At 41.3% G+C, this 15,365-nt stretch overlaps 1 protein-coding gene across 1 annotated transcript in view; it reads left to right on the top strand.

Moving 5' to 3' along the window:
* LOC128990797 (lipase maturation factor 2-like) overlaps window positions 1-11,907 on the top strand; it is a 28,090-nt gene extending 16,183 nt beyond the window's left edge. The window contains exons 10-12 of the mRNA XM_054413381.1: window positions 2,939-3,155; window positions 3,336-3,484; window positions 9,997-11,907. Of these exons, the coding sequence (XP_054269356.1) occupies window positions 2,939-3,155; window positions 3,336-3,484; window positions 9,997-10,142 (512 nt within the window). The 3' untranslated portion in view covers window positions 10,143-11,907. The remainder of the gene's footprint in view (window positions 1-2,938; window positions 3,156-3,335; window positions 3,485-9,996) is intronic.
* The last annotated feature ends 3,458 nt before the right edge of the window (window positions 11,908-15,365 follow it).

Below are 15,365 nucleotides of genomic sequence, written 5' to 3'. Positions count from 1 at the left end.
GCACTGCGTGATCGTCGATATGACTCTGCACTGCGTGATCGTCGATATGACTCTGCACTGCGTGATCGTCGATATGACTCTGCACTGCGTGATCGTCAGTATGACTCTGCGGTCACGGCGCGATCGTCGAAATGACTTCGCCTTCTGCGTTCGCGGAACTATCGTGAACATCTCTTGCGATAGCGGCAAAATCGCCGACGATCGGATCAAATCCCGTCCCGAAAAATTCCCAAATCAAATGTAATCCCGTCCCAAAAATCGGGAGTATTTTTCCCCCGAAAATTAATTTTGGGACCTGTCCATCCCTAGTAATAATTATTTGTGAAACAAACAGGTTAATCACAATTACATTACTAACTGATCTAAGTTAAACAAAACTATAGCCACCGCTAGTCACTGACTGGCAGGAACTGGCGGGTCTAAACTCAAGTCGGTGAATTTTAAGCTATTAAATTTAAATATTTAAAATCAAACTTAAGTATGCAAGAATGAGTGGAAAACGAGTATGCGTATGTTATAATAGAAAATAAAATGAAGCTAACCTGAATGGATAAGATCGTAGTACTTCGTGAATCGTATTCGAGTGAGAGGCTTCTAGCGAGCTAGTCGGCCGTCAAACAGCAAATCTTTTCCTCGGACCAAATAACAATTTCCTCGGTCAAGGCTTATGCTCTCAGGCGGCGAGTTTGGGGACTAGTCACTAGCTGATCGGACGTTTTATGTTAGGCTAGTCTTCGTCTGCCAACGAACACCAGTTTGGGGTTACGTAGTATTGTCGTCGGTGTTAAATATTGCATGGTGTCTACTCTCCGGGAAATTCGGGAAAACCGGGAAAACTCCGGGAATTTTATCTTACCTTGAAATGTCCTGGAAAACTCCAGGAATCCACCCAAACCTCCGGGAATCCACAGCCCGGTCATCGGAATCGTCGGCTAACCAAACACTACCGCTTTTGTTGCCGAAATCGCGGGAGACAATTATCGGTGTCGCCGAAACGGCAAGATATCCTCACGGGTATTGCCGCGATCGCGGGAGACGATTATCGGTGTCGCCGAAACGGCAAGATATCCTCACGGGTATTGCCGCAATCGCGGGAGACGATTATCGGTGTTGCCGAAACCGCGAGATAAGGTCACGGGTATTGCCACGATCGCGGGAGACGATTATTGGTGTTGCCGAAACCGCAGGATATGCTCACGGGTATTGCCGCGATCGCGGGAGACGATTATCGGTGTTGCCGAAACCGCAGGATATACTCACGGGTATTGCCGCGATCGCGGGAGACGATTATCGGTGTTGCCGAAACCGCAGGATATGCTCACGGGTATTGCCGCGATCGCGGGAGACGATTATCGGTGTTTCCGAAACCGCAGGATATGCTCACGGGTATTGCCACGATCGCGGGAGACGATTATCGGTTTTGCCAAAACCGCAGGATATGCTCACGGGTTTTGCCGCGATCGCGGGAGACGACTATCGGTGTTGCCGAAACCGCAGGATATGCTCACGGGTATTGCCACGATCGCGGGAGACGATTATCGGTGTTGCCGAAACCGCGAGATAAGGTCACGGGTATTGCCACGATCGCGGGAGACGATTATCGGTGTTGCCGAAACCGCAGGATATGCTCACGGGTATTGCCGCGATCGCGGGAGACGATTGTCTGTGTTGCCGAAACCGCAGGATATACTCACGGGTATTGCCGCGATCGCGGGAGACGATTATCGGTGTTGCCGAAACCGCGAGATAAGGTCACGAGTATTGCCACGATCGCGGGAGACGATTATCGGTGTTGCCGAAACCGCAGGATATGCTCATGGGTTTGCCGCGATCGCGGGAGACGATTATCTGTGTTGCCGAAACCGCAGGATATACTCACGGGTATTGCCGCGATCGCGGGAGACGATTATCGGTGTTGCCGAAACCGCAGAATATGCTCACGGGTTTTGCCGCGATCGCGGGAGACGACTATCGGTGTTGCCGAAACCGCAGGATATGTTCACTGGTATTGCCGCGATCGCGGGAGACGATTATCGGTGTCACTGAAATCATAAAATATGCGAACCTGTTTTGCCGCGATCGGTTGCCTCTGTTGACGAGACTGCAAGATATGCTCACCGGTATTCCCACGATCGCAGGAGATGATAGCTGGTGTCGCCCTACCTACTAGTTATACTGTTTTATTATGTTGTATAAAATATTTTTCTTTGGAAAAGTTTTGTTTTAAATTAAAATAATCATTAATAGTAATAATAAATTATTATAAGCAGGTTGCGATTAGTTGAACGGGTTTCGATAGTAGCTCTTAAAATTCAGGAATTTGTCTTGAATTCTCCTGGAAAACTCCTTGAATTTTTCAAACCAGGTTTAGTAGACACCATGTATTGGTAAAATCGGTCGGTTTTACTTTATTTGATGAAATGGAGTGCTACTACTGATAAATATGTCGTGTGTGTGTGTGTATATACTTCACTATTAAAGCTAAGCCTACATTCTTTGGCCCATATCACATGCTATGGTCAACACATATGCCTAGGAGTAGGTTATTGTGGATAAAAACTGGTAAGACGTGGTGTTTATTTACTCACAGTACGTTATTACCCCCCTTAAAATTTGGTACCTCACAATTAATTGGCTCATTATTTTTAGGCAGTTTTTTTTTTCTTTTTGTCACCTTTTATACCACTTCTCTTATGTTACTCAAATTTGTATTCCTATATTGTTAAATCCTGCAATTGCCAAACATTTTTTGTTCATTTATAATGTTTCTGGTTGCTGCAAAATGTATATATGTTTATCTTGTCAATTGCTAAATGCTTGTACTAATTTAAGTCTTGTTAAATTATTTATGCTGTAAATAAACAAAATGAATTGAATGAACAATCCCCGCAGTTCAATATTAAAAGCTTGCTGTATTTGATGAGTGTACTCTCCGTAGCTCCCCACCAGCCTCGGTTGGATTGGCAGATGTGGTTTGCTGCTCTCGGCACGTACCACCAGAACCCCTGGCTGATGTCCCTCACCTACCGGATACTGACCAACCAGAAGGAAGTGCTGGCTCTGATGGACCAGGCCCACAACCCGTTCAAGCAGACACCACCCAAGTACCTGAGAGCTACATTGTATCATTACCACTACACCACCTGGGACCAAAGGTAGGTCCCCTTTAATTATATACACATTGTCAAGAATGTTGATAGTAATGTTCTTACAACAATTTCTGAACTTTGGCATAGTTTAGCAGTATTTTTTATTTTTCAAAGACAAACAATTAATTATGTATGAAGCATTCTACCAACCTCTAGTTTTCACTTATAGACTTTTGTGTTTTACAGAACCACCAACCGCTGGTGGACCAGAGAGAAGGTCGGGGAATATTTCCCAGTGTTCTCCAAGGACCATCCCCCACTGCTGGACTACCTCCATAACCTCAAGATGTTGTCTAAGGACAAACATAAGGCCAAAGTCAATCCTTACGCTAAAAGTGAGTATAATCTATTAATATACAGAAGTTGTTTTACGATCATCCTTCCTTCTATGATATAGTATTTAATCCCCATTAGAGACTTGTTATCGAGGTTCCACTGTGTATCAAAACAATTCTTGAACAATTATTCACATTAACCAGGCCCAAATTTCCTCTGCAGTATTTCAATGGTCAATTTTCAGTTCTAACCGTACCAAACCGAATGGCACAGAATAGCAGAATAGAAGTTAGCACCCTAATATGTGGCATTATTTTTGCACACTTAACCACATGCTTTGCTATAGCAAGTTGCAGCCTGTTTCATAGACAGACCTCTACAGATGATTGCTATATGAAATAATATTTTATTCTCATTAATTATATTCCCATTAATATTCATTTATTGTTTAGTAAAGTACTGTAGTTTACTAATTTTTCCCAAATAAAATGTGGGGTTTTTTTAACTTTTCCATTAATCTTGTTATCAACTTATGGGTCAAAGTCCGAAGAAGAGAGAGTCTCTCTGAACCTCTACTGTGTACAAATATTCCCATCAAATATTCAAATCAGCTGTTCTATAGTTTTCCTAGATCATATCTATCTATCTATCTATGGAATAGGCATACGGGAGGGACGATGGCTAAAGGTGTGGTGACTATAGTGGCTAATGTCTTTTCTTGAGGCAACTCGATTACCGTAACGAGACAGTGTATTTCCAGCAGAGGTCGTGGCATAGTTGATAGCGCATCGGATTAGTGTGCAGGAGGCCTCGGGATCGAAACCCGTCGGGGACGCTAACTTATTGTCAAAGATTTTGCTTTACTTGATTTTTATCTTATATCTTTTTTATATTATCAGCAAGCTTGGTTGGTTAGGTTAGGTTATGACAGTTTAATTTTATAATACTAACTAGCTGACCCGGCGAACTTCGTATCGCCTAAGTTATAGGTTTCCCCTAAGACAGACCGATGGAAAGAAAGTACCGTTACGTTTAATTTTCAAGATGATCTCGTTCGCATCGCTCAATCACGTCCTGGTTGAAGTTCGTTCGCTACGCTCACTCACCTTTGGGTTGGAGCTCGTTCGCTGCGCTCACTTGCCTTTAGGTTGGAGCTCGTTCGCTACGCTAACTCGCCTCCAGGTTAGCTCGTTCGCTACGCTTGTGACGTACTTTTCCACACTGAAACATATAACACTAGTTTACATGCCAGGTTCAAGTACCACGTGCTATACAGCACATTTAGTTTCCGGATAGGCCTCAGTACAGAGATTTGGGTTGGCCTTCCAGGGTTCGCGTCAAGATGTTACTTTCACGCTCAGCCGTGCCGTCGCCTTGGCTGAGGTTTACCGCGTCGGAGATCTCGAGCATCTGGTTCATCACACAGATGTCCGTGGTCCGGAATAATCCTCACGGACCGGTCACTGCCCCTTCCACCGCAGTGAGACGTGGTGGCCTTCCATGGAAGCTAGTCGCCACCCCCGAAATCGTTATCGTGTTCAGCACACGACATCCAGCCAGGCCCTTGGGTTCTGCACACCAAGTATGGGTTGACTCCGTCTGCCGTTGTAGCCTGGGGTCCACGGTCACCCTCCTGACGTCACAGCCGCAGGCTGAGGCACATTCCGCCCCCCCACTCGTCGTAGTAGGCTGGGGCTCATCCGGCCTCACCTGGCCGTCGTTGCAGGCTGGGTCTGTTGTGACCACCATCGATGCTACTGCAGAGTCGAGTCATACTTCCCATCCGTCGCCGCTGTCGTCTGGGCATCTGGTTTCTCACACAGATCCCTGTCGGTGCTGTCGTCTGGGAATCCGGCTCATCGCACGGATCCCTGTCATCGCCGTCGTCGTATAGGTATCCTGCTCGTTGCAGGGATACCGGCGTTGCCGTCGTTTGTTCGGGCGCCATAAATGTGACATACTACGTGGAGGCTTGAGACTATCGTATGGGAATCCGGCTCATCGCACGGACCCCTGTCTCTGCCGTCGTCTAGGAATCCTGCACGCTGCAGGGATGCCTGTCGTCTCAGTCGTAGGTGTGTCCTCCTCGCTGCAGGAACACTAGCCGCTGGTGTCGTATCGTGGGAATCCGGCTCATCGCACGGACCCCTGTCGTTGTCGTCGTCGTATGGGAATCCGGCTCACCGCACGGACCCCTGTCACTGCCCCTTCCACCGCAGTGAGACGTGATGACCTTCCATTGTCGTTAGTCGTCATCCCCGAATCGTCTACATGTCCTCATGTAGCCCCAGGAGAATCTGGTTCAACACACAGATCCCAGCGTCGTAGCGGTACCTGGGGAACTCCGCCTGCCGCTGTAGTCGGGGTTCGGATCACCCACCTAACGTCGCAGCTACTTCGCCTTCACTGCAGGCTGGGCGTCCATCGTGGCCCCAATCGAGACTACAGCCGGTAGTCCTTGGCCCCGTCGGTCTCCGCCTCCGTCCTGGGTGTCTGTCTGGTTCTGCACACAGACTCGTGATGTCGCGGTACCTTGAGCTTAGCCGACTCAACCCGCCACTGTAGCATAGGGTTCGAGCTCACCCGTCGACCACGGCTACAGGCTGAGGTGCGTTCTACCCCCCCACTCGTCGTCGTAGGCTGGGGCTCTGCTATCCTCACCTGGTCTTCACCGCGGCCTGGGTTTTCCAGCCCGCGCGCCCTACATCGGTACTACAGCCGGGGAGCCTACTCGTACGTTTTCGTCGCTGACGTCCTGAGTGTCCGGTTTCTCACACGGACATGTGTCACTGCCCCGTCCGCCGCAGTGAGCTGCGTGGTGGCCGTCCGTTCGTCGTTGTTGAGTGCCACCCCCGATGCGAGCTACTTGCACCCTTCGCATGTAGTCCTCGGGGATCCGGTTTATCACACGGTCCCGTGTCACTGCCCCGTCCGCCGCAGTGAGTCCCGTGGTGGCCGTCCGTTCATCGTTGTTGAGTGCCACCCCCGATGTGAGCTACTTGCACCTTCCGCAGGTAGTCCTCGGGGATCCGGTTTATCACACGGTCCCGTGTCACTGCCCCGTCCGCCGCAGTGAGTCCCGTGGTGGCCGTCCGTTCATCGTTGTTGAGTGCCACCCCCGATGTGAGCTACTTGCGCCTTCCGCAGGTAGTCCTCGGGGATCCGGTTTATCACACGGTCCCGTGTCACTGCCCCGTCCGCCGCAGTGAGTCCCGTGGTGGCCGTCCGTTCATCGTTGTTGAGTGCCACCCCCGATGCGAGCTTCTTCTTGGGTTTACACCACGCCAAGATCCACCACAACGGTTCAACACTCGTTGGGTACACGTTGACCAAGCCCCGGTTGTCTCGCTGACCGTTGTTCTCCGTTGTAATGGTTGGTTTATCACGCAACCACTGCCGCTGGATAATCAATCGAAGAACACCGAAGCTGGCCAACAGCGTGATGTGAGTTCCTCTGGTTGGTTTATCACACAACCCCAGCCGTTCGAGAATCGTAGTAAGCTAGCTGACTGCTCTACGTCAATCTTCCGTCCGCTAACGAGTCGATGGTTCCAGCGTCGTGAGTTGGTCATCACTCCAGGTAGGTTTAACACGCTACCACAGCTGCTGAAGCGTCGTGAGTACCATGGTCGTCACCAAAGGTAGGTTCAACACACTACCACAGCTGCCGAAGACACGCTGAGTCCACGCCGACTCGCCAGTCCCAGACGTCAAATGGTTTCACACCATAGGACAACGCTATCCAATTCGCACCAAAACAATCTCATCACCTGTCGTAAACTCATAACACAAAATATTAGAACACACAAAAACGTTAAACATGAAATAATTCAACGGTTAGTCACGGATTATCTCACATGACACTAACCAAACATCGTTAAATAATCAGAGATTATATCACCAGACAGACTGAATATAAAATGCCTTGTTACTTAAAACGAAAATAGCTAAAGTTGGAGGCCATTCCAACGAAGCAAACAAACTCCACTATTAATAAAGTAACTAAGGCCGAAACGAACTATCCAGTTCTGGTTTACATCAATCTCAAAGGCTTTATGGCAAACCCGTCGTTAAAACCATAAAGCAATCGTAAAACACAGGCCTAAGGCCACTACTACCAACACGCCATGCGTGACGATCGGGACGTGCTAAACTAGCACAACTAATCTTAGTAGTCACTGACTACTACTAATCAATTCCTATACGATGAGATTAAACTGTTTTGGGCTTACTAAAAATGGATTAAAAAATACACTGGCCTCGTAATATTTATTCGTTACGTTATGGGTTTAACACACCATCATGATCAAGTCAAAGTAGCCTAAGTCCATTGGTTTAACAGGAGTGAAAATATAAAATCTAGTAAAACTGATTTTAAAAACTAGTATTTTACACCCTGGCAATAATTAACTCGGTTTACCTTATATCTAATGAAATATAAGACTTACAATTTAACTTGCAGTATCACGCGAGTTAACTAATGCTTCACCAATCACGATGTCGGGACTAACTCGAACTTGTCGTGGTAGTTGCTGGTGAGGAACTAACTTTCCTGCTTGCCGTCTGAGGGTTCCTCGGTTCATCCCTCTCGCTCCCCTCTCTAGCAAAGTAGGGGGCTCAGCTGATCCGGAACGTTTGCTTGCTGTTTGCTAACCCGAAAAAAAGCTAGCCGGCCGTCGTCGTCTGCAGCCGCTAAATCGTCAGTCGCTCGAGCTTTTTGTTGTTGTTGACTGTAGGTTATGTTGTGTTTGTTTCACACGACAATGAGTTTTAACTTCAAGTTGTCGGTTTATATTACTCACACCGCATTTCCTCACGTCTTTGAGACGGATTATTGGCCTAAGGCCATGATCTGCGGGTTTACTAAGTGTAGAAAGTTTCTTCAAAGTACCAAGCCGGGTTGAGCCCTAGCTTGCGAAACACATAGCTGGTGAGTCAATAAGCTATAAAACACTGTATAAGGTTTATGCCACGCTCATACAGTATTAATAACTCTCGTTCTACACTTATTTATTACCAAACACAACAGTGTATCATGCCTATAGTTACTAGTGTTGTTATAACTAAGGTTAGCCTTCTAACCTATAACCTTAGTTAGGGCTGGTAGGCTATGCCTAGGGATAGGCTAGACCTAGGAGTAGGCTAGTTTGACCCCCCCTCAAAATAGGCACGTTACACGCTCACTCGCCTCCAGGTTGAAGTTCGTTCGCTACGCTCACTCACCTTTTGGTTGCAAATTAGCTGTTGTCATAAATGTAAAAGAAATAATAGTGCTGCACCCTGTTGGTAATCCTTGTAACTTTAATGCTATTGAACATCATAGAACAGAACCAACTTGTTTAATTGAAACAGCTGTTAAGATTCATTAATTCCATTTCTCATAAGGTTAACATGGGAAACTCCAGAGCCACTGGGGCGGAGCCCTTTTAAGAATTTCGAAACGGGAAATAGTTTACGTCCGATTCGCATACCTACAGAATTTACACACCAAATTTCATAACGATCGGTGAAGTCGTTCCGGAGGAGTTTGCAGACAAACACTGTGACACGAGAATTTTATATATTAGATTTTAAAAATTGATTCTATAATTAAAAATTATAAGTAAACATTCATTTCATTTTTATCTTATCTATTTTTATATTATCAGCAAGTTTGGTTGGTTAGGTTAGGTTATGACAGTTTAATTTTATAATTAAAAAGTTAATTTTATAACTAAAAATTATAAAATTAATTAAAATTTTTCCACTTAGCGGTTCTAGCGACGAACGCTGACACTACAAGATATGTTAACCATCGTCCCTCCTGTGTGCCCCACCAATCTATCTATCTATCTATTAATAGGCAAGCATGTTTCTTTAAAACCTTTTTTCTCAGCTCGTGTGCATCACAGAGAATATCTCCGCATACCGTTGGAAATATATTTTCCTGTAGAAGTGCAGAATCCCTTTAAAAATTAAAATAGGCTCAAATATATAAGCACAAAAATTTGACTTGAAATAACAAAAAACTAACATGATGGGCTTTATGGGTTGCCACGCTGGTGACAAAATAACAACAAAATATAAACAGAAAATCAAAACAAATGGAAGAAATTACAATCACATGTTTTATTTTGAGCGTGGGGTGAAAATAGAGGAATCTGTACCTTTACATTCCATCCCCATGTTAAAGTTATTATAATTTTTTTCTTTAAATTTGTCGTAGTTGATGTGAGCCACCAACAGATTGCACTGATCTAAATGCCTTATTTCTGTTGAATACACAATGTTTTTTACCAAGCCAAAATTATGGAATGACATGTTATGAGCTATAGCAACTGTTATGACCCATCAACTTTGTCAGCAACAAAAAAAATTAGGTAGAAAATAGAATTTAAGACACGCCATTGGTAACTGGCTCACACAACTACATGTTTTTTAATAAATCAAAAAATTGCGACAGCTCTATTGCGATAACCTATCGCATATAGATAGGTTGCCTACTTCAGTATCAATAGTCAATACGTGTTTCTGGTCGAGTTTTCAACCACTGGACGACCACTAGTTTAATTTATTTGGTGTTATATTGCAGATTTCCTAGACCAGTTGAGAGCCTTATTTGCCAATGTTGACGGAGGTATATTACTGTGGTCCTTGTTCTCCGCTGGAATGGCCGTCACTATGCTGGAAGGATTCAGTAGCCCGGCTACCACCCCTCACTCCAAGAAAAACAACTAAGAGTTCTTCCTTTAGACCACAAAAATACTATTATGACATATTTTTTAACTGAATCCTGCAAACGAGTTGTTGTGTTGTTTGAATCTCAAAGGTAGTACTTTATTCAATATTGTTTGTCCGTAATGTATTATTTTTAAATCTCTTATAACTGAAATATATCTGTATACTACCATGACAATGTTGTTATTAGTGTGAAATAGTAGTACTGTTCTTGTTCTTGTAAGAATCGTTAGTAAATGTACAGGTGTATAAAATATTTGTGCGATCTACTACATGTGTTAGGCCTACGTTTTCTAACATTCTTTTACATGTTTGTGATATTACACATTCTTATTTGTCAACTTTTTTCTATAAAGTGTAAATTAATATCGATTGTAATAGGATTTTCTCGCAACATAATCATTCCCTTCTACTTTCCACTATGTACAAATGGTTCAATCAAAGTTTTGAGATTATATTATATTTCTTGTAGTTGCTAGACATTTTTTACTGTGTAACATTAAAAGATGACTTGTCTGACGGTTTTCACTTTACTTGTAGTTATCTAAGTTTTGATCCCAAAGTGTGTTTAAATCATTAGGAATAATTTACGTGTTAGAAAAATACACTGGGAACAACACTCACGGTTGCATTTACTAGTCTGTAAGTTGTGGGTGTGTAAGCAATAAAGCTATATGTTCTTTCACCATTCATAAAAATATATATTAACTTAATATTTATTTTAAAAACTTCTCAAATGTTTGTAGTGTTTTGTGGATGAAAATGGAACTACAATATAGCCAAACAACAATTTGCTATTCAATATAGTTTGTTTTGATGACCCCCAGTTAGTCTTTTGATGATTTTATTGCACATTGTGTGTTTGGGCAAGTTCATAATTTTTTAATGATTTTAACTTAGTTACACATATTTGCAACTAAAAATGGATAAACTCTGGGCACTTTTGAAACAATATTATAGGTGTGAGTGATAAAATAATAATTTGTAATATTTAGTGTTACAATAAAAATTGATTAAATAAAAAAAGTGTGTGTAGTGTTTTTGGTTTTTGAGAATTATTTAAAAATAAAGACTTGTTTTACATTAACTTATTTATTTTGATTTAAAGACAATCCAATCAATTATGCAGGGTTATGAGTTATGACTGTTAGGTTACGAGTATTACTTAATATTTTACTATGTAAGTACTGTACATGATTTAGAACTTCAAATTTTCAAAGTCTTTAATAACCCTTGAAAATGTGTACGAAAATGTTGAAACAGTATTAAATAGTTTTTGGTGAGTCATTGGCTAGGTCGGTAGAACGACAGACCACCAGGATCAACACCCAGGACATGTTGTGGTTTTTTATCTAAATTTTATCTGTCAGTACAGTTCACCTGCTTAATCTACCGACTCGCCCGTTTGTTTGCTGGACACGGCCCGAGGCCAATGTGGACAGGCAAATGGAAGGTTAAAAGAGGTCGCAAACCTCTCTTTACCTTAAAAAAAACATCAAGGATTGTTGTTATGCTAGTTAAAAATATTTGATTTTAGTAGCTTCTATAAATTATTGCATTTTAATAAAAGTTTACCGCTGGGAATAATTTTTACTGCTTTTTCACCTATGCTTCAGTTATTCTATAACATCACATGAGCTTGGTGTAAAATATGTTATCCCGTAGTTTTGTTTTGAATATTTTATTTGTTGTAATTCTTCTTAATTTAATTTTTGTAGTGTTGAGTATTCTATGACTTGTAAACTGAATAATAATGAAATGTTTTCTACCACCTGGCTTTATACTTTTTCATCCTGGAGAGTTATTGTACATGTTGTACCTAGAGCCAAAAATTAGGTTTTGCCGGTTCTAGATAATTTTTTTGCAAACTTAAAACGATCAAGAGCCGCAAAACCCGTTTGGCCCATGGTACGAATGACGGATACTATTTTTCACCACACTATACAAAATTGAGAAAATATATACAATAAATGCACACTAACGGTCAACACAACCAAAAAACTAAACGTTATGGGAAGAAACATTGGAATTGACAGAAATAATAATAAATTGTTGCAATCCACTGCTTGTGTATTTAAAAAGCAAATAAGCCAACAGCTGATTTTTGGCCCTAAGGACCAAAAACTTGCTCGGCCCCAATTGACGACGACAGCTGGCATGGACAGCAATACGTACCTTCCCGCTTCTAATTAACAAACTGTTAAAAACATCATAGTGTGGTGAAAAATAAATACCTTACCTCAAGTTTTTAACATCTATATACTTATTTAATACGCAAGCAGGATTTTTGTGACAATTACTCCTCTGAAATTACTGAACCGATTGACAAGTTTTTGGTGTCATTGGAAAGAGCATAACGTGAAGTTGTGCAGGAAACTTTCTTTTCAGGAAAATAATTAGAGAGTGAGGCCCTGGGGTCCTTTAAAGTTTTGTATTTCTCCATAAGATTAACATGGGAAACAAACATTGTTATGAAACTCCAGCTGTTGTCAGAAATACTGTTCTGCTATTTAATTTAATTTGTTTAGAAGGAGAATTGTTTCTTGGTGCCATGTTGTCAATGAATTATACTTTTGCATATATTTTAAATGTTATACACTATATAAAATTATAGTACTGTAATATATTAAGAGTTCTTCATAAAAAAAAAAACAATAAGAACGATTGAGCCTTTGCCTATATGTTTCCTGGTAAATGTGTTGTAACTGTTTCTGTTAGTATATTAGTATCTTAAAGTAAAACTGAATTATTCTTTTCTGCATCCTCACCCCGTAGCGAAGCACGGGCAGAGCAACTAGTAAACCATTATTGTGCAGGCATTTTGAAATAGCTCACAACAGTCATAACATTTCTGTATGGGCTATTAATTAACAGGTGTTTCTAAGGAATATGTCAGCCTTAGTTATTATAGTTTCGGTCGCTTAGAAAGCGACCTCCAGCATTGGTTTAGCATTAGCGCGCAGGTCGTTTTCTAAGCGGCCGAACTATAACAAGACTACAAGATCGCGCCACTCATACTACACTCATCTCCATTCATACTTGGCTTAAAATAAAAATACATACTTTGTATGGTCACCATTTCAATTAGGAGTATTGAAGTATTTTATTAATGCCTTTCCCATTATTACCTAGTGCATTAGTGCTACATACTGGAGGGCCAGATTCCAAGTTTTCATATCTAAGTGTTCAATATTTAAAATGATGTTTAACAAGAGCAAAAAACCAAGTAACTTATCAGTCAACAGGTTGCACCTTTTGTTAAGAATAGAGCCAACCAGGAAGTAAATTTAAAAACTCCTTTGCTGTTAACCATTAGTTAAAAATTTCAAAACATGACCAAAGTATAATTTAAAACAATTATGGTTTGTAATACACATTAGCAGCCTTGAAACACTATTAAATCCTTGAAGTTGTTGCCTTTAGGACGTGTAATACTGAGGTATTTACTTTTCCTAATATTTTTGTCAAATGATGAACTGTGAAGTAAAGTAATTATTTAATTAATTCCAGGCCGATGCAAGGACATTTGAAGGCTGGGTAGCTGAGTGGTTAAAGGTCGCCGATTTGATCCTGAGAAAAGTCAGTAGCTTTTTGATGGTTCTAAACTGGACCAAGATGTCCTAGAGCGGAGGCTGGTCTATACCCCCCCTCCCCCCCCTGGTGGGAATTTTTGAAATATACATTTTTGTGCTCGTATTGACACGTACTTTAAGATTTTAGGTGTTTGCCACTTCTGAATTACAGCATGTTCCAGAAAACACAAAAATATCATGATAGAATATATATACATTAAAAAAATTGTTTTTCTTTTCCGATTTTGTTTGGCTCTTTTACCCGACCGATTTTCATGATTGAGGTCTCAAATTGAAGGTATTGAAGTATATATATTGAAGGTATCCCTGATCATTGGGGCTTTAAATAAGGGGTCGGCACTAGGTGTTTTGTAACGTTTGGTTGACCAGTGCTAAATCTTTGGTTCCGTGTTGTGTTATTTATTTACTATTAACTTTTGACGAACTCAACCACAAGGCATGTATAATGACGACTTGACATTCCTCAGACCTGGTGGTTGTAGCGTCAGCTGATGTTACGTTGTCATAGCAACGCATTATGAGTTGGTCTGGTTTTTGTTTTTCTAGAGGATTGTACACAAAATTTAACTCTTATTAAAATACTTTTCTCTTACTTATTTGGTCGTAATTTATTTGATGTGCACAAACAAACCACGACCAAAATGTGCTCCATCTGAAGCACGAAACAGCTGTATTCATAGCAACTACAAAGGATCGTTTTGACAGTAACTCAGACGAGCCAGAGGCCATTCCATAATTTCAGTAAATAGTAGTTATTATTGTGATGTACCAATGAATTTAGATTTCATAATAAAATAGTCTACATTTATTTGAATGTCCGAAGTTGCAATCATATTATACACAAAAATAGCCTACAAAAATGGAATTTGAGCTGCTGATACAAGCCCAAAAGATAACTCTTTAAATGGCTGATTAGACCAACTAGGTCTGCATTCTGCATAATGTTAAACACTATCAAACATGATAAGAAATAGTCACATGGGTATTTTGATACAGCAACTGCTTTATTTAATTTAGTTATTTCTTTCAGTTTAATTACCCCTATGCTTTGAAACCGTGTGAGGACACAAAAAGTTATTTGGTTCTTTAAATCTACTGCAGAAAAATTCCCACCCCTTTGTTGGAAAGGATCAAAACTGATCACTTAATAGTATCAAAGTCTGTTTGATTTTATTTGATCAAACATTATCGTTTTTATTTCGTTGGCATGATGATCTTTCCAAAAGCTTCATTTTAAACTTTGGAAGTGCACAGAGGATAGCCAAAGTCTAATTTTATAAATGGTCATCCTCCGTCAAAAATATCCGAAAAGTGTGAGATTTATTGAGCACTTTAAATGGTCGAGAATATGTATAAATAGACCCACTTTCACTTGTGTTTTGAACGTTACTTTTTCTTCTCTTCATTAGAATTAGGAAGATGAATAAACTCATAGCATTTTAGGTTATGCTTTCAATTTAAAGTTAACATCTACTTTGGTTGTTGCAAATTTAAAACAGTTGACAAAACCATAACAAATTTTTGTTTGTTTACGTCTGCAAAATATAAAAAAAGATGGTAAACATTACTTTCGCATAGAAAACATTCTTTTGCCGTAGTAAACAATGTAATGATGCATTTTTGCAGGTGA

Source organism: Macrosteles quadrilineatus, unplaced genomic scaffold (assembly GCF_028750875.1).
Source record: "Macrosteles quadrilineatus isolate MER2022 unplaced genomic scaffold, UCM_ALF_1.0 Scaffold_1__1_contigs__length_201487025, whole genome shotgun sequence".
NCBI classification, from domain to species: Eukaryota; Metazoa; Arthropoda; class Insecta; order Hemiptera; family Cicadellidae; genus Macrosteles; species Macrosteles quadrilineatus.
Note: the sequence above shows the minus strand (reverse complement) of the source record. Positions and strands in the feature narration are given on the sequence as shown.